The sequence below is a fragment of the Erpetoichthys calabaricus genome, chromosome 3, assembly GCF_900747795.2.
Source record: "Erpetoichthys calabaricus chromosome 3, fErpCal1.3, whole genome shotgun sequence".
Lineage (NCBI taxonomy): Eukaryota > Metazoa > Chordata > Cladistia > Polypteriformes > Polypteridae > Erpetoichthys > Erpetoichthys calabaricus.
In genome coordinates, this window is record NC_041396.2 from 295,818,505 (window position 1) to 295,845,665 (window position 27,161).

The 27,161-nt window shown below is 37.2% G+C and overlaps 1 protein-coding gene across 1 annotated transcript in view; it reads left to right on the top strand.

The window, feature by feature from the left end:
• The first annotated feature begins 2,241 nt into the window (after positions 1-2,241).
• spryd3 (SPRY domain containing 3) overlaps positions 2,242-27,161 on the top strand; it is a 136,497-nt gene continuing 111,577 nt past the window's right edge. Inside the window, 3 exon segments of the mRNA XM_051925083.1 lie at positions 2,242-2,316; positions 2,318-2,368; positions 15,296-15,373. Coding sequence (XP_051781043.1) covers positions 2,242-2,316; positions 2,318-2,368; positions 15,296-15,373 — 204 coding nt within the window.

Genomic DNA, 27,161 nt, shown 5'->3' on the forward strand with positions numbered 1-27,161 from the left:
TATTACATCATTGTAATACCAATCGTCCACTGAGGTCATCTAACCAGGGCCTTATTGTTGTTCACGCACTTGGCTAAAGACTTGTGAGGATTGGGCTTGTCAGTTTGTTACACTGAAATGGTGGAATAGCCTTCCTTGTGCTATATGGGCTGCTGATACAATTGCTACATTTACATAAAAAAAAAACAATTTAAGAGACACCTTTTTTTTGCCTCTTCCATTTTATATTCATTTGTTGAAATGTTACTTTAATTTTATTTTTTATAACTGTGTGTTTTAATTGTTTTCTCTGGTGTATAGCACTTTATGACTGTCAGAGAAAACCGCCATATAAATCAAAAAATAAATAAAACATTATCCATGTTTCTATAGTTGGTACTCGGCCACAAATTTGTTGTTCTCGTATAAAGTGCAACCTGTTTCAGAACCATTTCAGTTTATATCCAACATTTGTAAAGAAGTCTCAACTGTAGTAAAAATAAAGTAACTGCAAGAGGAGATGACGTATCATTGATCATTTCTTAAAACCTTTGTTGTGTGCAGTTTTAATTGGAGACTTTCCTTTTGATAAGTAAAACACAATGACTACTGTGATTTGATTTTATTTTTTGTAGCCTGCTTGATACAGATTTGCGTTATAGTGTAAACAGGTAATGGTAATCTGTGTGGAGGACCTAATGTTACTGGGACTGGTGCTGTTTCCTTACCTTTCATTCACTTACTGAATTATGTAGTTGAATTTTAGATGGGTGTATAAATGTTTAAATATAGTACTGCAATATTTTGCACATTTGCCATTTTGATCAACATTATTGCTATTAAAAAATATGAAACAGTGCCAAATTATGGATGATTCTCTTCATTTTGTAAATGACATATCTAAAAAGTGTCCAATGATTTAGGCTCAACATTACTTTTATTTCTAAATTTTTTTCTGGAGGCCTGCTTCAAATACACGAGAAAGAAATCTAAAAGTGTTAGGGATCAGAATCCAGAAAATGCATTCAGCATCGTTGCCTATAATTAGTGTAGTGCAAGTACCTCTGTTTCGCCAATTTTGCTTGTGCTTAGGTGAATGTGTCTGTGATTGGTTAGCAGGTACTGTTTAGAGCAGTTTGTAACTGTGGAAAAGCTTTATTTCTTGCAGAGCTGGGAGTCTGCTTTGCTAGTAGCAAAGCAGAAATTGCTAGTTTATTCAATTAGTATATCAGGGCAGCTATAATCTTAATCATAATTGATATATGCTTAATTGTGCAGCTGTGTTTCACATCATTCTTTTTCCTATTTAAAGTTTTGTTTATTAGGTTTTAATGTTGATTATATATGCCATCTGTTGTAATGAAAAATAAAATTAACATTATTGGTACAATTAACAAAAGCCATGTAAAGAATGATGCCCTTGAGTGAGTGTGTCTCAACTGTGAAGGTACAGTACGTATTACAAACTCCGTTTCATTTCATTCATTTCAATTGGATGATGCTACTTTGATTTCAGCGCTAGACTAATAGTTCAACATTTATTGTGGACTGGCCAAGATAGTTTAATAATGATTAATACATGGTAAATACAATATATTTGCTTCTTTGAATTCTGCAAACATGAAACTGGTAGCCCTCTATTTGCAACACTGTGTAAGGTGTGTTTTTTTTCTTTACTGATAGGTCATCCTGCCTGATTGAAAGTATCTTCAAACGCGCAGCCTTAGCTTGGAAATCATTTCTATAAAAACATCTTTTTCTCCATCTATAAAATCTAAATCATCCACAAATTCCTCGTTTCAGTAATGTACTGTACATCGGACACACCTCACCACCCATATAATGCTTTGCTTTGGCTCTGGCTGCCCATCCCATCAGTCATCTTGGTTTCTTAAATACACTGGAACAATTCTTCGCATGAAATGGAACTGGCTTCCCAATTTGTGCCTTCTGGGTCCACAGTCCTGCTTTCCACATCCAAAAAGTGAATTTGTTGATTAACTGAAGATTGTAAATTGGCTCATTGAGATGTGTTTGTGCTGAACTGGTGCCCTTGCCTTGTGACCAGTCCTCCTAGTTTAGAATCTAGCCCCCACTACTCTCAATTGGGTTAAAGAAAGTTTGAGAATGTTATATTAAAGGTAGGTACTGTATATAATGATAGTGATGGTAATGACAAATGAGGATGTAGAAGAGAGGATATCTTGTGGTGTCTGTTTATTTATCAGTACTGTAAAGTAACCCTTTTTTCTTTTCAACAGAATGGATGATATTAATCTACACTACAGATTTCTAAACTGGAGAAGAAGAATAAGAGAAATCCGTGAGGTGAGAGCGGCTCCGCTATCAGGAGCGTTACAAGAGGATCCTGGTTGACGGAGACACACTAAGTAAAACTGTCGTCTGCATGTCACAAGAGAGCTGCTGAACAGTTGTGTGGCGTGGGAAAAATTCAGATTCCAGCTCATGCCTCATCTCTAGGCCACTGGGGATAGGAGCGGGTCACAACCCTCCATAGAAAAACTTCATCAGTTTCGTCGACCTGGATGCTCACATTATAAACAAAACTAATAGAAATCCCACGGCAATACTGCGGGAAATTTTGAGAACTGAGAAGCTTTTACTGTACATCTTGTTAAAAAATGCTTCCTGGTGGTATTATGTTAGCAAAGGCCTTGTAAATAAAGAAGTCAGAAATGCTTATACCCTTTAAACTTTATTTTCAATGGCTGAAACATTTCAGGCATTAATTCAGTTGATAGGGGTACTATAGAATTCACCTATGACTACAATCACTACTGATGAATAATATCACGGTTGCACATTTCATAATGGGCCCTGAGAAAATTGTCTAAATTTGGCAACCTTTCTTTGCTTCTCATTGATGTTGCTGCTGCTTAAGCACAAAATAAAGTATTCAATCAAACAGTATGCAGATGATTTACTATTTTAATTGCAACACCTTTAACTTTACTTGACAACCCATCAACCATAGTAATTCTTCAGTATATTTATTTAAATAGATAAATGTATTGATCCACATGAAAACTGCTATCTTAGTCCTGATTGTATTCCTGTATGCACTAAAACTACACAAAAATACACATATAAATATTAAAAAAGTATGTCTGTAATCAGTTATTATATATCTAAAAAAAATGGTATAAAAAAATAATCAAAGATATTTTCCAAAAGGTCTGATTGCATCTGATAAGAAGGTGCTCCCAGTGGCACCATGGTAGAAGCAGCCTTGTGCTGAATATTTAGGGGTGCCATAAAATTAGTATGAGATTTTTCATGAATATAAACACCTTAGCCAACATCCTTCCCTCTGCTGTTATCTCCAAAGAGTCCAGACCAGTTACCAGAAATTAGTTATTAACTGTTGACCTCTCCTGTTCTCATGCTACTGTTCTAAGATGCTGCTACAGAAATGTCAACCTACACCAAAGAACCTGATACACCATACCGGCCAAGAGGCTGACCTTAGCTAACCTTCCAAGGTCTCTTTCCTTCTTAACTTAGACGATAGCATACAGTGGGTACTGACAGTATTCAGACCCCCTTCAATTTTTCACTCTTTGTTATATTGCAGCCATTTGCTAAAATCATTTAAATTATTTTTTTTCCCTCATTAATGTACACACAGCACCCCATATTGACAGACAAAAAAAGAATTTTTGAAATTGTTGCAGATTTATTAAAAAAGAAAAACTGAAATATCACATGGTCCTAAGTATTCAGACCCTTTGTTGTGACACTCATATATTTAACTCCGGTGCTTTCCATTTCTTCTGATCATCCTTGAGATCACCTTCATTTGAGTCCAGCTGTGTTTGATTATACTGATTGGACTTGATTAGGAAAGCCACACACCTGTCTATATAAGACCTTACAGCTCACAATGCATGTCAGAGCAAATGAGAATCATGAGGTCAAAGGAACTGCCTGAAGAGCTCAGAGACAGAATTGTGGCAAGGCAGAGATCTGGCCAAGGTTACAAAAAAAATTTCTGCTGCTCTTAAGGTTCCCAAGAGCACAGTGGCCTCCATATCCTTAAATGGAAGACGTTTGGGGACGACCAGAACCCTTCCTAGAGCTGGCCGTCCGGCCAAGCTGAGCTACCGGGGGGAGAAGAGCCTTGGTGAGAGAGGTAAAGAAGAACCCAAAGATCACTTTGGCTGAGCTCCAGAGATGCAGTCAGGAGATGGGAGAAAGTTGTAGAAAGTCAACCATCACTGCAGCCCTCCACCAGTCAGGGCTTTATGGCAGAGTGGCCTGTCGGAAGCCTCTCCTCAGTGCAAGGACACATGACAGCCCGCATGGAGTTTGCTAAAAGGACACCTGAAGGACTCTGAGATGGTGAGAAATAAGATTCTCTTTTTGGCCTTAAATTCTAAGCGGTATTTGTGTGGAGACAACCATGCACTGCTCATCACTTGTCCAATACAGTCCCCACAGTGAAGCATGGCGGTGGCAGCATCATGCTGTGGGGGTGTTTTTCAGCTGCAGGGACAGGACGACTGGTTGCAATCGAGGGAAAGATGAATGCGGCCAAGTACAGGGATATCCTGGACAAAAACCTTCTCCAGAGTGCTAAGGACCTCAGACTGGGCCGAAGGTTTACCTTCCAACAAGACAATGACCCTAAGCACACAGCTAAAATAACGAAGGAGTGGTTTCACAACAACTCTGTGACTGTTCTTGAATGGCCCAGCCAGAGCCCTGACTTAAACCAATTGAGCATCTCTGGAGAGACCTAAACATGGCTGTCCACCAACGTTTACCATCCAACCTGACAGAACTGGAGAGGATCTGCAAGGAGGAATGGCAGGAGGATCCCCAAATCCAGGTGTGATAAACTTGTTGCATCTTTCCCAAGAAGACTCATGGCTGTATTAGCTCAAAAGGGTGCTTCTACTAAATACCTGAGCAAAGGGTCTGAATACTTAGGACCATGTGATATTTCAGTTTTTCTTTTTTAATAAATCTGCAACAATTTCAAAAATTCTTTTTTTTGTCTGTCAATATGGGGTGCTGTGTGTACATTAATGAGGGAAAAAATTATTTTAAATGATTTTAGCAAATGGCTGCAATATAACAAAGAGTGAAAAATTGAAGGGGGTCTGAATACTTTCAGTACCCACTGTATATCTATCACTTGTGTGGTAGCCTGCTCCATAGTGTTCTGGAAAACCTGGCATGCTCTTCGCTCACTTTCCCTCTCCATTTTGCCTTTCTGGAGTACAGCAGAACCCTCACAATATGTACTGTCAAGCAGTTCCTGTTTTACCTTATTGGTATATACAGCACAGTACCTGCTTGCCAATATGGCTCATGTTCACCGTCTGTTTCTCACCTCTGAGTTTTTTTTTTTGTGTGTCAGATTGATGGTGCCCTTATCCCTCTCAGTCTCATGCCTTGCCATCTTTACCATGAACACATATGATGGTACAAGAATGATTATGGAAATGATGAAATTCCAGTGTGTTGATTGACTATTGGAATGAGTATGACTGAAAAACTTGCATCAATAAAATATCCCATGAAAGGGATACTTTTTAGTTGTTATAAATCCATTTTTTAACTTTGAAAAGCCAATTTTGTGCAGCATCAGGTACAAGGCAGGAACTACCTCTGGATGGGGTGCCAGGCCATTACAGAGCCCATTAACACATCCAATGACATGTAGTCACTTGTACCAGGCATACACCTTTTGAATGAAAGTGGAAAAATCAAGTGTTCACTCACTTGTCACTTTCATGCAATTTAGCCTTGAAATATTCATAATCCCTGCATGTACTTGTGATGTCTGGGTTGCACTCCCTTGAAGCCAGACATTGGTAGTCATGAAACTAAGGATGGACTGGGCAGTGAGTACACTCACACTCTTACACACAAACAGATGTTGCAAAAGTGTGCAGTGCTTTTATTTTCACAAAATCCAGTGTTCAAAGCAAAAGTGGTGTGTGGTTTCTTCACAAATAAAGAAGTCAATAAATAATCCATAATAAAATTGTTCATGGTGGAGGGTAAAATCTCATAAATCATCCAATCAATAAATAATCCATAAATAAACAATATTTATTAGTTATTGCATCTTTTCACTTGTGGCAATCAACTTTTGTTACCTGTCCTACTATACTTGCTACGAAACTTGCCCTATCCTAATGTTACTCAATTGTGTTTACCTCTTTTGTAAGTCACTTTGGATAAAAATGTCTGCCAAGAAAATAAATGTAAAATGTAAATAATCCAAGGAACTAGGTTGAAATCCACAGTTTAAAACACAGCCAGGACCTGTCCGTTAAAACCATCACGGCCTCGGTGCATCGATTTCGAAACCACATCCTTGCTACTCACCCACTTGGTCTGCTCTACAAGAGAAAGCATATTCTGACAAGCACAGTTTACCTTCTGTCTTAAGCACCATCTGCCATCACTGTCTGTGCTTTCAGCAGGAAATCTTGTGAGCCCTGCTCCCTTCTCTGTGTCAGTGTTCCTTTCTGCTTAATGGGAATCACTTGGTAAGGTTGGTCACTCTGGTTCTCTGGGTGCTCAGCAGGAGCAACCCTACCCCATGAGTGCTGTCCTCTTGCTCCTCCTGGAGCAGTACCTGACCACATGTCTTCTATCTGTCACACCAGCTCTGCCTCATCCTGTCTCCTCTCTTATTTTCCTTTCTTTTTTAACCACTGGATACTCTTTCTTCATCTTACTTTCTTTCTCCCACTTTTCCTTCGTTCTTACCTTGTCTATCCTGCCATGGCTCTTTTTGTTCTATTGTGTATACAATCTCCAGAGCACTAATGAAGAAAGTGTGTTAACTGACTGTGTTTGCACGTAAGTACATGCTTAGCCAATTCCCTCATCAACACCCCCGAGGCCCCCTTAGCTATGTTACCTCATTTACCTACACCCACCCTCAAGCCTGAGTACAGTGCAATGTTTTTACTAAATGCACTTTACCACACTACTGCATGAAAATGATGAGCCCAAAAATGGGAAAGTCATTGTGAATTTTAGAACAATATCTTAAGATGTGTGGTTTTTAGCTTTTTTACAGGTAAAGGGGCTGAGTTTTACCTTTCTTTCCTATAATAAACAGTGTTGATTAAGAATGTTAAATCATTTTGTTCAATATCTTTACCCTGGTATTTTTGACAGGCTGATTCCTATGATTTATTTTTTAATTGTAAACATAGACTAAAACCTCCAGTTGTCTGTTAACAGAAAGTTAACATTCAGTCCCTTTGAAGAATTAAGTATTTTTGTATGCAGAAAATGTAAAAACATTTCCATGAGTATCTGATTTCCACTATTAAATTATATATATATTTTTTTAACCGTATTTTGAAAATTGTAACAACTTCCTGATTAAAATTTATAAAGACGTGTTTTGTACAAAAACACTCATATTTTTTTTAACGGTTTTAAAAGTTCAACCCAGTTTTCTTACAACACTAAAACTCCTTCTTGGTCCATGTCCAAAACAAACTGTCTCAAGTAAGAGCAGTGCAGTAACTAAACTAATGTGATAAACCAGAAAAGTGAATAAAAAACAGGGTATTCTTTTAAGCATATTTATTATACATATTCTAACACCAAACACAGAAGTATGGACACCAAGCTCCTAAATACAAATATTTACTAAGAAATGATTCCCCAACACCTAACAAAGTTTTATGTACAAGTTGAAGGCACTGATTTGAAGTAAACATGAACAATGCGGTGAACAAAAATAATTGCAATGGGCGACAGCTCTCTCCCATTAATAAGATTAACTAGTTATAGTTGTTTCTTCCTAAAATGATGGTTTTAATAGAACCAAAAGGTTTAGCCAAGGAGTCTAAGATCTTTGACGCGTGCATGGATGTTCTAAAATCATTTAAATTTAGGTCTGTTAGAGATTTAGTTTATATTTCACTCTCCACCAAATAACATTTGGGTCACATGGTCATATTGTCATATATAATAATAATAATAACAATCATAATAATTTGTTACATTTATATAATGCTTTTTCTCACTACTCAAAGCGCAACCACACTGGAAGGACCCAGGACATGAATCCATGATCTCCTTACTGTGAGGCAGTAGCGCTACCACTGCGCCAACTGTGAGTTCTGTGAAATTCTTGCTTGCGTGATCTAATCTTAAACACAAATCCAGACAATGGCAGCAAGACACTCTTGCATGATCTTCTATTCATTGTTATTCAAACTGGGTGCTTTTTAAATGGTAATTTCAGCAACAATAGAGATCTCTCTATATGACAAGCCATATTAACGTGTAGAGATATTTCAAAATGGAAATGAATTTAAGATATCTAGAAATACATTTACAGATATGTGAAAAATATGCTATTTATATATATCATAAATGTATTTTAAGATATCTCAAAACAGATGTCAATATATCTTGAAAGAATATACTGCTTATTTTGAGATATTTCAAATTCATTTCCAGATATCTCATAATGCACAGAAAATCATTTCAAGATATCTCAGATATAATTCAAGGTATCTTAAGTTAGGTATGTATATATTTTGACATGTCTGAAATGTCAAAAAAAAAAATCTAAAATTTACTTCCTGTAAAATTGCCTGTGCTTTAAAATGGAAAATCTTCCTAACTTTGGAATAGTACAGGACCTGTAAGGTGAGAAGCTTGCTGCCAGTAATCATTTCGGCACACTTGACTGTTCGTTGTAGCCTGTTCTTGCCTTGTTTAGTTACTCATCACAAACCACACTGTAATGGATGTGATAAGAATAGACTCACTGACTACTGTATAGAACTGAATAACCAGCTTCTGTGACAAGCAGAACTACCTTAGCTGTCGGAGGAAATATTTCCACTACTGTGCATGTTTTATTATGGAGCCTGTTTTGTTCTTCCATTCAAGTCCCGGATGATTATAGAGCTAAAATATGTGAAGGTTTCCACAACTAACACCTTTGTAAAGTAGGAAGAAGAGAGGTAATTGCCGGTGCCCTCCTGAAGTCCACTATCATGGTTTTCAGCATGTTTAGCTCCAGAATGTTCTCAGCACAACAAAGGGCCAGCTGCACAACGACCCTCTATATGCTGACTAAAATAATTTGTCAACGGTATCTGCTTCACACTCCAATTGAGATGCTGCGGGGTGTTACATTATGTGAGTAATGCAGAGGTGAGTTGATGGTTTAATCTTGATACTGGAATCGGCAGCCTTGTTGTCTCTAGCCAGTCGCTACTTTCTTCCTTTTTGCGGAAATAATGAGCCATCCATTTGTTAAAACCAAACTCACAGCCCACACAAAGTTTATCTGACACTAAGCTGCATCACTGGCTTTGCACACTTGTGCTTAGAACCCTAAGGTCTTGCACTATGCTATGGGGCATAATTGCATCATAAAACTTTGTTTATTTATTTTAATTAAGCAAAACAATGAAAGTGTGCAATGAGTGCACAGGGAACTCTTTACGTGCCAACAGTAGAGTGAACCAGACCGGTGAAGCACATATTAGGATATTAGCCACTCCTCAAACTTGCAAGCATCGAATCTCTCATTATTTTTCTACAGTGCATAGCTGCGAACCCCGGGAATGTGCAGTATTGCCAACTTGAAAGGAAAAATGAAATTACTCATAAAATCGTGTGAATGCTTCAAGTTGTAAAATTTAAATGTGCAAATGTTGAGGATCCATTGTATTTTAAAGTTTTGTATTCGTTTCAAATATCTTAAAATGTATTTAAAGATATCTTAGGTTTTATTGCAAGATATATCTGAAATACATTTTAAAATATCTTTAAAAAGACTGGAAGTTTATTTCAAGATTTCAAAATATAATTTTAGATATCTGAATTACAATTGAAGATATCTCAATTGCATTTCAGATATCTCAGAATAGGACATTTTACAGGAGTTGATTTTGAGATATTTGAAAATGGATTGTAGATATCTTGAAAAGCATGCAGGTCAATTTACAATCTCAATGTACAATATATGTATGGTATATGAGATATTTTCTTAAGCAATTGAAATCTTGCAAAGTGTATTGCAGATATTTTAAAATGTAAAAAAACAAATTTTCACATATATTGAAATACGTTTCATATATCTGTAAAGCTAAACTGAATTTTTTAGATATTTGAAATTCACATTGATATCTTTCCAAATATTCATTTGGAAATGTATCTTTGTGCTTATAAAATGCCCCTCTTCAGTTGTCAGTGCTGGTGTTATTGTTGCAGTTGGGATCAGCAAATTCCAATAATTACAGACTGCACAGGCAAATTAAGGTAACAGTAGTGGTAGTAGTATATCTTATTCATATCTGTGTATAAAATTGAATTTCTGATGACTCTGCTAAATGTTCCAATTTTTGCTGAATCCTTGTGCTTTTTAACCTCAATCTCCAGAACGCAACGTATGATTAATATGATTTTTACTTTAAGAGACTCATAATTGATTGCGTAACAAAACAGCACCAATTTCAGGTTTTTGTGTTGATCACAATAATTATTGAGAATATTTAAATATTTAAGAATGTTGAAAAAGAATAAGTTATTCACATTTCCTGTCAAATAACTTCTTAATGGTTTATCGCATCTTAAATACGCTCCCTTTCTTCTGAATGCTTGCTTTATGACAATCAAAAAAGATCTTTCAGTTTTTGTCTAGGACAAATAATAAACCAGCGAATGACCCATTTGTGACAAGGTCCATGATTGAGCTGGGGGAAGAATGGGAGTTGGTGGTAATGAGAAGGTGCAAACACTTAGTGGGGATCAGTGAGGAGTGCTGTTCAGAGAGGAGGAGGAGAAGGGTGTGTGCGCTGCTTGACCCCTATTTGTCTCTCAGTGATCAAGTTGTTTGTTATGACTGTGGTGCATTCTACCTTCTCTATAATATTGCAATATTAATAATGAACTGCTGGGATGATTATTATTATTGCTCTACAAATTGATCTTTTCTGTAAAATTACTTCAATCTCTCAAAATTTCTTAATTTCACAGTAAAATTTCACAAGGGTTTAATAATCACAGAAGCTCTGAAGGCTAATAGGCAGGCTCTATTGTTGGCATAGAGCTGGACGGTTTGACATCCGTAGCAGAGCAACGGGCACTCAGCAGGCTCCTATCAATTATGGAGAATCCACTACATCCATTAAACAGTGTCATCTCCAGACAGAGGAGCAGTTTCAGCGACAGACTGCTGTCACTGTCCTGCTCCACTGACAGACTGAGAAGATCATTCCTCCCCCAAACTATGCGACTCTTCAATTCCACCAGAGGGGTAAACGTTGAACATTATTCAAGTTATTGTCTGTTTTTTACCTGCATTTTTTATTACTCTTTAATTTAATATTTTTTGCTGCTGGAGTATGTGAATTTCCCCCTGGGATTAATAAAGAATCTATCTATCTCTATCTAATATTGCTAAAAATAATGAATGTCTTTCTGCCGTGACAGGGAGGTCTCGAGTGTCAGATCTGGTTTTTATTTGTTATACACACTTAATATACAATTTATCACTCTTCCATGTGAAACCAGGTAGAGCAGATTGTTATATACAAAAATAAAATCATTAGGGGTGCTTCGATCAATATTGTTTTTAGCACTGATACTGATAACCAATTTTATGTTGTTGAATTGGCTGATAGCGATAAATTTTTTTTTCATCCCCTTTAAAAAAAAGTTTTTAAACTAAGCTACCATATATCCAGAGGTGCAGAAGCCTTATGTTCTGTGTTAAAGTTTTAACTTAGCTATATTTATTATTAAACTATTGATCACAGGTTTAATTAACAAAATGAAATTATGTAGGCTTATTGCTCACTGACCATAAAATACTAAAATAAATAAAATTACCTTAAAATACATTCTTTTTAAACTAATGTAATACATAGAGCATAAAGGAAAATGTTTCTTATAATAACAAGCCATTAGATTGTTCATTTCTTCTATAATGTACTTATCTGAAACAAAGCCTAATTAAAAAAAAAAAATTCTATGTTTAATCATTTGTCTAGCATACAAAATATTGTTCATTTCTTCTGTAATGTACTTATCTGAAACAAAGCCTAATTAAAAAAAAAAATTCTATGTTTAATCATTTGTCTAGCATACAAAATATTTTCACACAAAGATTTAATTAATTGATATTGACAGTTCAATGCTGTATAAATGTAAATGGTTTGTAAGTCACTTATGGCTTTTAATCACTAATTGCACTATAGTTTTTTTTTTTTTTTTTGGAAGTTAAAATGTACATTTACTATATTTAAATGCTTTTTTCTTTACACATTGTACCAGCTAGACATTCCTAATTCTTGAGGTGTAGTTATAAATAAATATTATCATTTTAATTCATCAGTATTTATTTCTTAACAAAATATATACTATATGACACACACAAATAATAAAAGTAGCACAAACCTTTAAAAAACCACAAATCTTTCAAATGTTCATATTTATCAAGAAGACACAAGGCTAGCATGCTTAACAAATAAAATAGACTCACTTTACTGTTAAGCAAACAAGCCTATTGTTTACTAAGCAGAATTTTCTTCTTATTGAAAATTTAAGCTGCTATACTTAACACAAGCTTGTTCGCTGTCTAAACTCGGACACGCAGCATCTGCTTTAATTATAGGACAAAATTAAGTTGTCTGAATTCATAGTCATTTGCCTAATTGCACAAGGTGACTCCTCCAATTCCTTTTTCTCAGTTTATTATTCCACTTTCTTTATTATAAAGGCTAATGTTCTTGTCTTCTCTCTCTGGTAAAGTCTGCCTTACTACTCTTTTTTTTCAGGAAGTTTGCAACAGATAATTAAAAAAAAAAAAAAAGGCATGCTCTAGCTGAACTATCCCAATACCTCCCTTAAAGGAACGCTACAACTAAATTACCATAAAGCGTAGGAAAGTAAATGCTGAAAAAATCATTTTCATACTGTATTGATTGATGGATAAAGGTGCATTTTTCATGGTCAGTTAGTATTATTTCTATACAGTGGGCAAGATGGAGGTGAAATGGTTTGTGCCTCACTGCTTCTGGGACCTGAGTTTGGTTTCCAACAGTGTGTGACACTGTGTCACCCTCCTTTATCAGTATTTGTATTATCTTCAGCGCCCCAAATACATGATGATAATTTTCTCTGGAGTACTGCGTTTTTGTCAGCATAGGTTGATTAAAGTTTTAGTGAACTCCTCACAATCAAAGATCTATATACCGTAGATACTCGCGTATAAGTCGAAAAATGTATGCCTTAAAATTCATTCAAAAAATAGGGTCGACTTATCCACGGGGCAACACAATTATCCAAAAAATTTGGGTAATGACATTGTACACTCAACGCTTCACGGTGTTAAGTCACCGGTCATCTACCGTTTCCCATGGTCTTTGAAATAATTATAAGCCAGCAATACTATTGCTAATTAGCTAGTTTTTTTCTAATTTCAATAAATAATTCTTTAAACTGTGAAATACTTGAATTTGAGCATTAGCTTTTGCAGGTTTTGGATAACAAACATACCATTAGCTGCCACGTGCAACCAGATTTGGAATCAAAAGAACCAAGGCAACGCACGCTATCAATGCGATGCAGCTGCAGCCCGCGATTCAAAAAATTTCTCTGCCTACCTGTTTGTCTCGTCTGACAGTAGCTGGAAAGCAGCATCAGGAGAGAGCAGCCTGAAGTAGTCCAGCAGCGGGTGATCTGTCGTGTCCAACAGCAAGCCATGCTGTCTTGTGAAGTCCGGTAGCCAGTTCGGATCCCACGGATCAATGTCTGGGTATTCTTCTCACGCAGGAGAGAGCAGCCTGAAGTAGTCCAGCAGCGGGTGATCTGTCGTGTCCAACAGCAAGCCATGCTGTCTTGTGAAGTCCGGTAGCCAGTTCGGCTCCCACGGATCAACGTCTGGGTATTCCTCTCACGCGAACCTTGCCGTAGGTGCATCGGCTGCGTGAATGTGTTCAGCTGGCAGCCGATGAGCTGGTGCGGGATCGGCTGGTGTCCGATCAGCTGATGCCGGCTTCTCGCTCTCTTGCTCGATTCCTGATCACTGTCAATAAAATCCAATTCTGAAAAATCAGAGTCTGACTCAGCGATAATGTGCTAAACATTGTCTACTGAGTGTTTTCTTTTCTGCACTCGCTTCGCTCCCTTGTTACATGTCGATGCCATCTTGCCTTTGTTTACATTTGTTTACATTTTGCAACTCACGCACATGCAAGGATTAGTTGCCGAGTCAACGAGTCTAGCATTTCTCCAAGCACAGAGGGAATGCCTGTGACGTGACAGTGAGTTTTGTCACCATTAACAGCTGATTGTCGCCCTCTATCTCTGATAGCTGTCAAGTTTTACCCTCGACTTATACGCGGGTCATAACAAATTTCGTAATTTTCGGCTTAAAAATACACTCGACTTATCTGCGAGATCGACTAATACACTAGTATCTACGGTAATTGGTTTATAGGGGCAGTTTGGACCTTATCATCACTGGAGCTCTTGGTCTTCCTCGCATTAAGCACAAGTAAATGTGTTTGCCCTTTATTTAGCTTATGTGGTGGCTTTTCTGTGCAGTGGCTCTCTCTTTCAAACCTGGCTGCATTTGCAACTGGGTACAGCTCTTTGAAAAATATTGAAAACATTTATAAAAACATTTAAACCATTTATTGAACTTGCAGGTCACTTTGGAGAAAGGTGTCAGCTAAAATACATCACACAGAGGAGATTTTAGGGCAGGACTTTTAAACCATATGGATGTTGGTTCAATTTCCACCTCCATATTTTTGTACAAACAGCTTAAACCACCCTTGTTCTGAATGTAAAAAAAAAAAAAACTTGAATTTGTCTTTGAAAGACATCAGTCAAATATAAATTAGTAATAACAACCTGGAATACTTTGACTTACTAAGATGATTTTTATTTGCTTGTCTATTTTCTGAAGTCTCCAGGAAGTTTTTGCTTTTTGATAGACTGCAGTTAGTGTAATACTTAAAAATCACATTGGGCATTCTTATATTTTGTGCTCAGAATATCAGTTAATGCAATCAGAGATAAGGTATAGGCAACTTAACTGTAGGCTTATATGTATATCTGTCATTCCAAGGTGAGGAGTCTGAAATTGAAGATATGACGTGTATATGTAGCCATTATCCATTTCATATTTAAAAATAGACCTACCAGGTCACAGTTATTTATGATTTTAAATATGAGTAGATTATTTTTACAGTGAATCATGACAGGCTGTTTGTTTTTAGTGCTGAGTCACTTTTCACTTCACCCTAAAATGAACAGTTACCAATGTTTTTTCTTTTACAGTTATCAAGGGAACTCAGATGAAGTTGGTTGTTACGTTGCACCTCGCCCCCTGTCAAAAGGAAATTGTTATTTTGAGGTAAGTGGTATGCCATCTTTTGAAAAGTTAATGTTTGGAATAGAGGTTTTACTGGAATTCAACCTACCAGTCTCTGTTTTAGTCACTTTTAAGCCGTAGAACTGTGAACCTTCTCTGTTGCTGTTAGGGCTGGATATCAGCACTGATGCCCCAATTTGATTTGATTGTGATTCATAATTTCCCGATTCAATTCAATCTAAATTTTATCTTAACTGAATAAGCGTGCACTTATACCACATTTGATGTGGTAGCTTTTTTTAGAAATTACTTAACAATGCATAGAGAACATTAACACAGTATAATGTGACAGATTATAACACTTTATTTGAAGGGTGTCTACCTGGTGATTTCATAACATATGCATGTAGAACAACATATCAGTGCTTTTTTTTTTTTTTTTAATATATAAACAAAAAAAAAGAAAATGTTCACTGCACTCATTCAAAATTCACCATAAATTAAATAACATATATATCTCCACATCAGAGTCCACACATATTATTGGGGGGGCTCCTTATTTTAATACAACGCAATGGCATCTACTTTATAAAACATCTATATCATGTTGCAAATAATATTAATCTTATATATAAACATCTACGCTTGGAAGTGTGTGTGTCTGTCTGGCCCGGAAGTGAAAGGTGGAGTCAGGGTAAGGGCTCCACCTCCGAGGATACACAAGTGAGGCCAGCACGTTGGCAAAGCGAAGCCTCCGAAGAGTCACTCACTTAGCGGCTAATTTCAGAAGCGAGGCGAGCACATCGGCAAAACGATATCCCTTTTATTTTTCCTCCCGCCGCTAATTCACAAGCGACGCGAGCACGCCGGCAAAAGGAAACCTCCTAGGAGAGAGATGCCCAAAGTAGTTCCTTCCAATTACCTGACATCTCTACATTTCAGTTTTTTTTCTGATGGTTTTTACAGCATGGACTTGAACAGCTAGTATAGAATAATCAAATATTGCTTCTTAAGTAATAAATGTTACTCAATAACCTATTTGTTTGTTAAGAATACCCATTTAGGCACCCTTTATCTAAACTGCTAGCCAGATTTATACCATAATTGGACATTTAAAGTAATTTTTTAGTCGAAATTAAAGATACAGATAAAGACCTGTGTCTTTCTATAATTCTACAAGTTACACATATTTTCAGTTTCTCACTTGTAGCAGTCACATTAATTAGTCTTGAAAATGTGTCCTGACAGTCCTCTGACAAAAAGGAAACATTTTAAAATGAGGATCTAGAACTGATGCTTGTTGACAGCGTCATTGAATAAATGGGACATAAAAGACAAAGAGCCGGCCATTGTGACTGATAATGCCGTGATTATGGAGCTACTTCAAGTCACCCGCTTTGTGCACATGCTCAGTTCTGCTCTGAAAATTCAAACAACTGCCTGTTTGCTTTTCCAAGTGAACCGCGTTGCAAACTTTTTCCACCGTATCAGTACAGCTAGCCACGCACTTAAAGATAATCAACGTTTATTGGACTTGCCAACACACAAACTTGTGATTGATGCAGTCACACAATGGAACAGCACACTGCAAATTCTGGAAAGGCTTTTAGAACATCAGCAAGTCTTCTCAGCAGCTCTGTATATAGGCAATGAGGTTGCTCCCAGTGTGGCTGGGCAATTTTTAATGTTTGATTTTCACATAGGAATCCCCTTCCCTGGATGTTCAGCTGTCGCAGGTTTGGGGTTACTCTCTCCACTGGCCTGAGAGATGTGGCGATTCTTTGCTTAAGACCTTCCTAAAGCCTTGGTACAATAACTTCAATTAAACTCAATTGCTTTCTGGTTGGTATAGCATACTGCAGTTCAAAAACCTGTATCATTTGTCGAAAGCCCTCGTTTTCAACAATGGAGCATGGTCTCTTATCTTTACAGATAAAAACTGCTATAGATTTCTGTTATTTCTTTGGGCATGAGTCAAACTAAATGGAAGCTTGGAGATACCCACTATCTCCATTGTGGATTGTTTAGACTCTACTTGTTTGGATGTCGGCTGAGATTCCATTTATGGGTGACATCAGGGTAAATGATTCCTCAAATTTGTTGCGTTACAACAGTAATTAACATCTAACTTACACAGCTTACATATGGCTTTGCTTTTGTCCAGTTGTTCTTTACAGACGCACCATTTGAATCCGTAATAAGTCCACACATCTGATTTAAGTGTTTAAGGGGCTGATTTCAGTTAGAGGACACAGCATTTTATAGAGATAGTAAAGTGCTTATTCGGTATGAAGCCTTAACAGGCTCATTAACGCCATTTACTAGATCGGACTCCAACAGCAAAGATAGTATTTGAGCAGGATGGAGTTTCATGAAATTGATCTTGAGACTTTAAAATCAAAATTGAATTGTTTAAATAAAAAATAGCAATTGGATATCAATATTTTTACCCAGGCCTAGTTGCTGCTGTTAGTTTGTGAATTGGGTGGGTGAGGTGGGGTTAGTACCGATTTGTTAATTTGTACTTGGCTTTGGTATGGTTATTTGAAAATGTTCTCATCAACCAGGAATCCAGTATTTGGTAAGTGACTTATTAGCATCCTTTAGATTGGCTATAATCATTTACCTATTTGGCTTTACAATGAAGTTGTAAATTGGAATTGTGTTATGTTGCAGTATGAAACTGTTGTCCTTCAGCCTGCACATAGAAGGGCATCATATCATGCACTCATGTGATAAAGTAAGCACACCCATAGTGTTTTTTCTATTTTAACATATGTGGACCTATAAATATTTGATCTTCATTTAAACAGCATATTTAGAAAAAAGGTAATTGAAAATTTTCACTTTGAAACAATTTTTGAACAAAAATGAACAGATATGTCATTTCTTTTTGTGGAAAAAGTAAGGACACCCTTGACTCTAATATTGCTCATTTCTTAAAGCTGCCAATCAGTCTCTGACATTGACTGGGAGAAAGTTTTTCCAACTCTTTCATGCAGAATTCTTTTAACTGTGTGAGGATTGAGGGGTGTCCTGTATGCACAGCCTGTCTCAACACCCCCAACTAAGCATCTCGATGGAATTCAGAGAAGGGCTTTGGCTTGGCCATTTTAGAACCCTTCATTTCTTTCTTTTCATTCATTCCTTGGTGGATTTACTTGTATGTTTAGGTTAAGTGTCATATTGGCAAGTTCCACTTTGGGTTGAGGCTCTGACAGATTATTCTCAACCATCCGCTGTACAATGAAGAATAGCTGATTCTGTGATGGTGAGCTGCTCAGGTCCTGTGCAACAAAGCAGTCCCAACCTATACCATTTTCACCATCTTGTTTTACAGTTGGTAGCAGGTTCTTCTGGTCAAGTACTGTCTTTGGTTTTTCCCAAGCATGTCTTCTGGTACTGTGGCCATATAACTTTACCTTGTCTGTCCAGAGCACATTGTTTCATAAATTATGGAGTCAGATTTATAAAACATGCGTATTCACAAAAAAAAAAAAAGGACTTGAAATGTGTATTTACAGTTTTCCGTGCAAAAGTCAGGATTTATAAAAGAAAACCTGACAGGAGAACTGGGTATATTTATGGCAGTTCTGTCCAATCCATACGCAACATTTTAGAGAAAGATGGAAATGACAACACTCTCAAGTAGGGAAATTCAGGCAGACTAGCTAAATTACAACTGATGCACATAATAAATCCTATCACTGAGTTGTTATTACTAGTATGTGTGTTGATGTGACAAACATTTTACACCTCAAAAGAGAAAAGCCAAGCAAAATGACACCTTTTATTGGCTAACAAAAAAGATTACAATATGCAAGCTTTCGAGGCAACTCAGGCCCCTTGTTCATCTTGCCTGAAGAAGGGGCCTGAGTTGCCTCGAAAGCTTGCATATTGTAATCTTTTTAGTTGGCCAATAAAAGGTGTCATTTTGCTTGGCTTTTCTCTACATTCATAATGGCTAACACGGTACAACACCCTAGTACACCTCAAAAGGATAATTGTGATGTACAGACTGTATTTTAGTTCCCTTTTAAAAGGGCCAATGTACCATTTTTGCACTGAAGAACTTTGTTGTCTTTTTTTTCAGTTTGTCTAGGCTGCCTGTTGACACTTCTCAGAGAAATGGTCAAAAGGTTGTGAATTTCTCAGCAAAGCTTCACTCCATCATGCCCGTTGTGCTGGAAGTCATTAACTGACCATTAGTTTTCATATGATGTGGATGTATATTCATAAAACGTGTTTTTGCCAACATAAAAATTGCCAGCTTAAAAAGGCAATATGCATCAGTGTCCAGTTTTCCTAATGTAATTAGAGTAAGTTTACTGCACTCATACTGCAATAGGGGCATTTAGCGAGAATGAAGCTGCTTTTTTTTTTAAATTTTATTTAACAGTAACCACTTACATTCCATTAACGCACAAGTCATCTGTGATGCCAAGATAAGACTGTAAAAGGTCATGGCTCCGTGGCCTCCGTCAACCTGTGATTCGTTTATTTTGAGGCAAAGTAGTTTTGGCAAACATGACATTATTGTATGTGGTGGCAGGCTTGTTGGTAAGGTAACTGAGTGAACCGTTAACTTTTTATGTCATATGCTATTCATCGTAACATTAATTATGACATTACATGTACCAAGTAGTAATGACTATGCAGTCAGACGCTGGCATCTTAAGCCCTTTCTCGGACTCCCAAGACACAGAATGATAGGCGCTATAAATAGTCGCATGATCTTGTGCGTTCAGTTGTGGAGTGCAGCCAGATAATCTTGAATGCAGGTGGCAGGGTCTCGATTTCTCAGGATGAAGGCTGCTCTGCCAGCCAATTAAGTTCTGCAGCATTGTGACTGCATATGTACAAGGTTGATTAGCATAGTTCATTAATTGTTGTTTCAGCGTGGCAACTGGGCGAGGTCCGAAGTGCGTTCACATATGTACATTTGCAAGGTGATTGTGATTTATGAAAGGTAAATTGCCTGTACATATTTGTATGCTCGAATCCATGCAAAGTTTTTTGAACGAGACCTCATGTCTTTGCCTAGGTGTTCATGGGCTAACTTTAGTTTACCTTGATGTTCTTTCTGGATAGGAAAGATTTCTTCCTGGCACACCTCCCATGTAGATATCATTTGTGCCACGTCTTTCTAATTGTAGTCTCTTGAACTTTGACATCAGCAGTGGCATGAGTTACCTGCAGATCCCGTGATGAAATTTTGTGCTTCTTAATGACTTCTTTCAGCGTCTTATGTTCTGCTCTCAGATAGAACTTGCTGAGGTGGCCTGGCCTGGACAAGCCGGCAGTTGCTTGAAATCTCCATTTGTATATGATCTTCTAGACAGTGGATTGGTTGTTTTCCAATGGTTTGCAGATCCTTTTAAGTCCCTTCTCAGACTCAGAAGAGCATCTATAACCTCCTCTGTGATGGCCTCAGAGAGCTCTTTCAATCTAAGCATAGTGATAACACATGCTTCAAAAACAAACTAAATGTCTGTGGTTTAAATAAAACTGCACCATATGAGATCTTCTCTCATGATAATTTAATCATTTGTACCTCATTCTAAATTTGCATTTATATTTATTTAAATTACTATATACAAAACTGTTTACAAAATGTAAATGTGGCATCCATCCATCCATTATCCAACCCGCTGAATCCGAACACAGGGTCACAGGGGTCTGCTGGAGCCAATCCCAGCCAACACAGGGCACAAGGCAGGAACCAATCCCGGGCAGGGTGCCAACCCACCGCAGTATATGTGGCATGATTTTTGTTATCATCACCTTTGTCAATCGGTAATGTTTAAGTGAAAATCAAATCTTGTTCATGGGGTGTACTTACATTTTCATGTGACTCTATTAAACTGAAGTGCACCTCACAGGTGTCTTCCCCAACCACTCATTCTGTTTACTTTGTGCTCACCTTGCTGACCTGAGTGTTACATAGGAAGGGGTGGGGGACTGCTGCTGTTCATGATTCATTCACATACTTATCACATCCACCACCTTAGCAAAGTAAAATGCTTACTCTACACATTGTGGTGAAGGCTTCATTTTTCAAATGTGTTTGAAGATAGGCTTTTTCCTCCCTGAGCGAGAATTGCCCAGGTGTGTTGTGGTCAGAATTGCCCTTTCCTTGTCTGTGAGTCTTTGTTCAGCAATGTTGTTCGCCAAAGAATCTAATAAGTGTGGTTTCCAATGACTCACTGAGCAGTGCAGCTTCACAAAGTAGTTGATAATGATGGTGAACAACCAGTAAAACCAAAACATTTGGGATTGACCACTTCTTACGTTAAGTATTTAGAGGGTGTTACCTGCCTGAGAATGTCTGTGAGTGCTGTAACCCAGTATTGAAACTGGGGGAACCGCAAAGTCATTTTGAAACTAATCCGTTTTTGTCTGATCCCATTTGTATACCAACTCAGCATATATTAAACAGCTTTTAGGTCCTTGTCTCCATTTATCTTCTTTTTCCTTAATTACAAAATAAATCTACTTCAGTTTCCAAATATGACCTAGCTACATGTAATAAATCTTTATAGATCATAAACTTCGGTTTTGTGCTTCACATCGTTCATCAGTTTTTACTTCATTTTTTTTCTTTCCCTACATAATGTATATATCATAGGTATGCATTGTGTGTACAGTATGTTTGTATGTATATACATATGCATACAGTGTATTCATCCCCTTGGAAGTTTTCACATTTTATTGTTTTACAGTGTTGAATTTGAGTGGATTTAATTTGGCTTTTATGGAACTAACCAACAGACTTTTTAATGTCTAAGTGAAAACTGACCTCTGCATTATGGTTAAAATTAATTACAAATTTTCATCCTTTTTGCATTATCTGGATCAGGATCTAGAGGTGGCTGAAGCCTATCCCAGTAATCATTGGGCTCAAAACAGGAACAACACCTGGACAGTGTGCCAGTTAATCGCAGGTCTAACACACACACACACACACACCCTAGGAGCAGTTTAACAGTACCAATTCACCTGACGTTTGTGAGGAAACTGGAGGAAAACCCACACAGGGAGAGTGACAAATAGAAACAAAGTGCTTAAAAATATACACAACATCTTGGTTACATTTTTCTAGAAGGTACATAGGAGACTCTAAAATTAGCCGGTAGAAGTTTTTTTGTTCTAATGAGACCAAAATTGAGCTTTTGTGCCATCATACTAAATGCATTATTACACTGTGCATTATCATTTCTGATGGTGGCTGCAGCATCATGCTCTGGCGATGCTTCTCTTCAGTAGGCTTTGGAAGACTTTTTGAGGATAGTGGAAAAAATGAATGCAGGAAAATCCTGAGGGGCTTGACCTGAAGTAGTCTACAAGAATCCTGCCTCTGGAGTAAGTTTTTGCGCAGAAGCTACACAAGAATGTCTTAAAAACAATTTTGTTAATATTCTGGAGTGGATGAAATGATTCGAATTGAGAATTTGTGACTGGACTTGAAAGAGGCTGTTCACACACAATCCTCCTGCAACATAACACAGCATGAGTAGTTTTGTCAAAGAAGAATGGAGAAAAATTGTAGTGTCCAGATGTACAGATATTATGAAGAGGGAGAAACAGAGAGACCTGCACACACAAACCCATGGCTGCCATCTACTAAATACAATTACTTTATGTTTTATACTTGTAACTAATTTAGACTGCTTTGCATAGATCTGTTTTGACATTAAAGAGACTTTTTCTGTTGGTTAATATCAAAAAAGCTCAATTAAATCCATTGTGATTCAATGTCCCCTACGATGGACTGGTTTCTGTCTCGCTCCCTATGTTTGCTGGGATAGGCTCCAGACCCCCAGCACCCTGCTCAGGTTTAAGTGGGCTTAGAAAATGGTATGGTGATTCAATTTTGTATAATAATAATAAAATGTGAAAACTACCCAAGAGTGGAATACTTTTTATAGCATTGTATATGTATGGACTGTAAATGTTTGCATACTGTATATAATATTTATATTATATAATATAAAAACAGAATTGTGATGAGGTCAAAATTTAAGGTTTTAGTTTTCAACAGGTTTACAAATTTTACGCATCTTTAATCATGACTTGATTGTTTTTTTCTTTGTGTTTGTATGTGTCTGTAGTACTAGGGTGTTGTACCATGTTAGTCATTATGAATGTAGTGAAAAGTCGAGCAAAATGACACCTTTTATTGGCTAACTAAAAAGATTACATTATGCGAGCTTTCGAGGCAACTCAGGCCCCTTCTTCAGGCAAGATGTAATACAGAAACTGGAATTCCCTGTGTTTATATACACACTAGGACAAGAAACAACATTGGTAAATCTTTAAGTGAGAAGGTCACAGTGCTTATGGGCAACTTCAGAACACAGCAAGAGAGAAAAGAATGGGAAGTTAAACTCATGCTAAAATTTAACACATTGCAACATGGTTTGAATAGAGACAAGAGTTTTATGGCCAGGTATGAGGATTGTTTGCATCTCTCAGACTGACACATACAACCTAACTACAGATCCACATTGTATTGAAAAACTTTGTTGAACAGTTATCTTACCTAAAGATCTTGACCATACATTGTTCTTCTCTCTTGTTAAATGAACCCTATCCCGAAGGAGTCTATTAATTTTTTACATTTAAGATGTCTCACTTAAAGATTTACCAGTGTTGTTTCTTGTCCTAGTGTGTATATAAACACAGAGAACTCCAGTTTCTGTATTACATCTTGCCTGAAGAAGGGGTCTGAGTTGCCTCGAAAGCTTGCATATTGTAATCTTTTTAGTTAGCCAATAAAAGGTGTCATTTTGCTTGACTTTTCACTACTGTTTGTATGTGTGTAAGGATGTTGGCCTGTGGAGATAATAATGCAAAAACAAATTACTCAGAATGAAAAGTAGCATAGTTATTAGCACTGTAAAATATTTAAAGCGTATATAAATTTTGCTGTACAGATATAATGAATTTTAGTTTTTGCACACATTTGTACACCAAGTACAGCACAGTCGTAGAAGATAGATTTTTTTTTTTCATTACGATATTTTTCCATTTTTTTTCTACATTGTAAATTATTCTCTTTCATAGTATATGTTCTCTGGTGTATGCTTTTGTCTGTCATGTACTGTAACTTTCTAAAACCAGCTAGTGCTGATTTTAGGATTAGTTTCCCTTTCTGACTCTTAAGAAGCCGAGAGGAGATATGAAACACTTTTATGTATCAATTGGATTTTGCATTGTTGAGTAGTTCTACATCCAACTTAAAGGAACAGCTATCCAAGGGAAAAGTAGAGTACAGTCAAATGCAATGGCTACAAAATATGCAGGCTTAAAACCTGTCCAAATAAGTGTCTTGTGTAACCTAGTCATCTTCCCACATGTTCATGGTGATGTTTCTCAGGGGAAATCTTGCTGGATTTGACAAACAATTGCTTAAACCCTAAAGAATGCCTTTGCTGTTTTGCTCAGAAATGTAAAGTTTAATCTAAGGTATTAAGAAAGACATTATCATTGTCATCGGTTTAACGGCCATTTCCCAGGTTTTCCCAAGTTAGCCAGCAGACCATCAAACGTTTTTTCCTCCTCTTGTCATGATCCTGGGCATCCTTTGGAGTGAGACTCCCATTTGTCTATCTGATCATTCTCATCTCTGTTCTATCTAGCTTTGCTTCTTGTTCCACATATATCGGCCACGTGTCACTCCCACACAACAGACTACTCCTTACACAGCTCTTGTAAACTTTCCCCTTCAATGCCAGGCAGGCTCTTTTTGAAGTTAGAATGTGGGACTGGTTCTAGAATTTCTTTCACGCACCTTTCTTCCTCATTTTTACTGCTGTACTTGCACTTCTGTCTGCCCTCAACATGTTGTGTAGTTATTCTAGGGTATAGTAAGTTCACAAGGTGATGATTAAAGCAAGTAACTTTCCCGTCAGTGATCACGAGTTTTAAAGATAGAGGCATTTTATGTGAACCATCAGTTCATTTTTTTTTTTATAACATAATTTAAATGGTACATGATCTTGTACATCTTGGTGTTTTGGAGTAATCATCATCATTATTGTGAATTACTTCAATTACTTATATGTAATATGTTCTGAAACTTTTTGGGTAGGGCATACAGAAGTTTCAAGGTAAGTTAATTATATCAAGTAAAGAAGGCAGATGGTAAGGTAGTTATATTTACCAATTGTGATGCTGGAAAGTGGTGAAACAGTGCCTGTTGATTAGCACATACAATCCCACTGTATTCTGTGAGAATAATGAACTTCTAAATGTAGCAGACCTTCCCTACTTTTTCCAGAATAAATCTATCATTCTTTATCTATACTAATAAAAGGCAAAGCCCTCACTGCTTACAAAAGTTAGGCAGGTTTCATTTCGAAATTCAAAGCGTAACGGTCATAACTGGAACCTATTTTTTGTCCATATACTGTAATGGACGGGGGCGGAGTCACGTATCGCGTCATCACGCCTCCCACGTAATCACGTGAAACGCCTACCGCGGAAGTTAGTTCTAGACCCATCAGTGATAGGTCAAAATCCGCGATATAGAAAGACCATATAAATAAACATTTTTATAGTTTAAGCCTTAAAATACCCATCCCACACGCTTTAAACACATGTAAACTTATAAAACACACTTTGTTAACACATATGATAACACATATGATATGTGGATGTCGGACTAAGGATATAAGTAACATCTCTCTATTATAAAACATTTTAAGTTCATTCAAGACAAGGCAGTGAGACAGGAAAACAGCTGCTGTACAGGCTTATTGACATGCAGAGCGACAAGCAGCACAAAGTCCACTTCTCCTTAGCGTGCATTCAGCAAGCCTGAATCTCCTTAAAAACAACATATGCATTTTACTTTTTTTGTATCTCTTTAGTAATATTTTAGTGTAAAAGGATAACCAGTATTTAAACCTTTTATTTTACTTTATAAAGTTATTTTACATAATGTTGAAAAATTATTAAGAAAGCTACATATTTTGGCAGCTGCTGCTTTAATTTTCAATGAAATGAAAAAAGCTCTCCAAGAGAAAACCTCAATGAAGAAGAAACAGTTTGCACTATCTATAAAGGAGAAACCCTCATTTATAAAGGTTTGCTGCAGATGACTTAACTGAAAATAAATGAATAGTTCCTATGTGTATAATACATATTTATCTATTTTACTTATGCCTTTATTCCAGCAACTTGCAACATCTGAGGTACAATTTGTTACATTACTTTTGTTTTTTGCAGCACAGGCAGGTGAAGTGACTTCCTCAGGGTCACACAGTGGTGTCAGTACCAGGATTTGACCGACAAGCTCCGGGTTTGCTGAAATATTACTGAAGAAAGAAAAAAAACGAAAACGGGCAAATGGGGCTATGCATACAAATGTCCATCCATCGATTATCCAACCCGCTATATCCTAAATACAAGAGCCAATCCCTGCCAACACAGGGCACAAGGCAGGAAACAATCCCCGGGAAAGGTGCCACCCCACCGCAGGGCGCACACACCCACACACCAGGGACAATTTAGAATCGCCAATGCACCTAACCTGCATGTCTTTGGACTGTGGGAGGAAACCGGAGTGCCCGGAGGAAACCCAGATGGACACGGGGAGAACATTCAAACTCCACGCAGGGAAGCGAACCCGGGTCTCCTAACTGGCACCTTTCACTGCGCCACCATGCCGCCCGCATACAAACTTAAAAGGTTTAAATAAAACAGAAATATATACCTTTATTTTTACTTCCTTAACTTGTGGAGGGTGTATCCTGTAGCAAAACCCTAAGTTTTTTCATGAAAGCCCCTTTCAGTCAATAAGCCTTAAAAACAGGTGTAAAGCTAA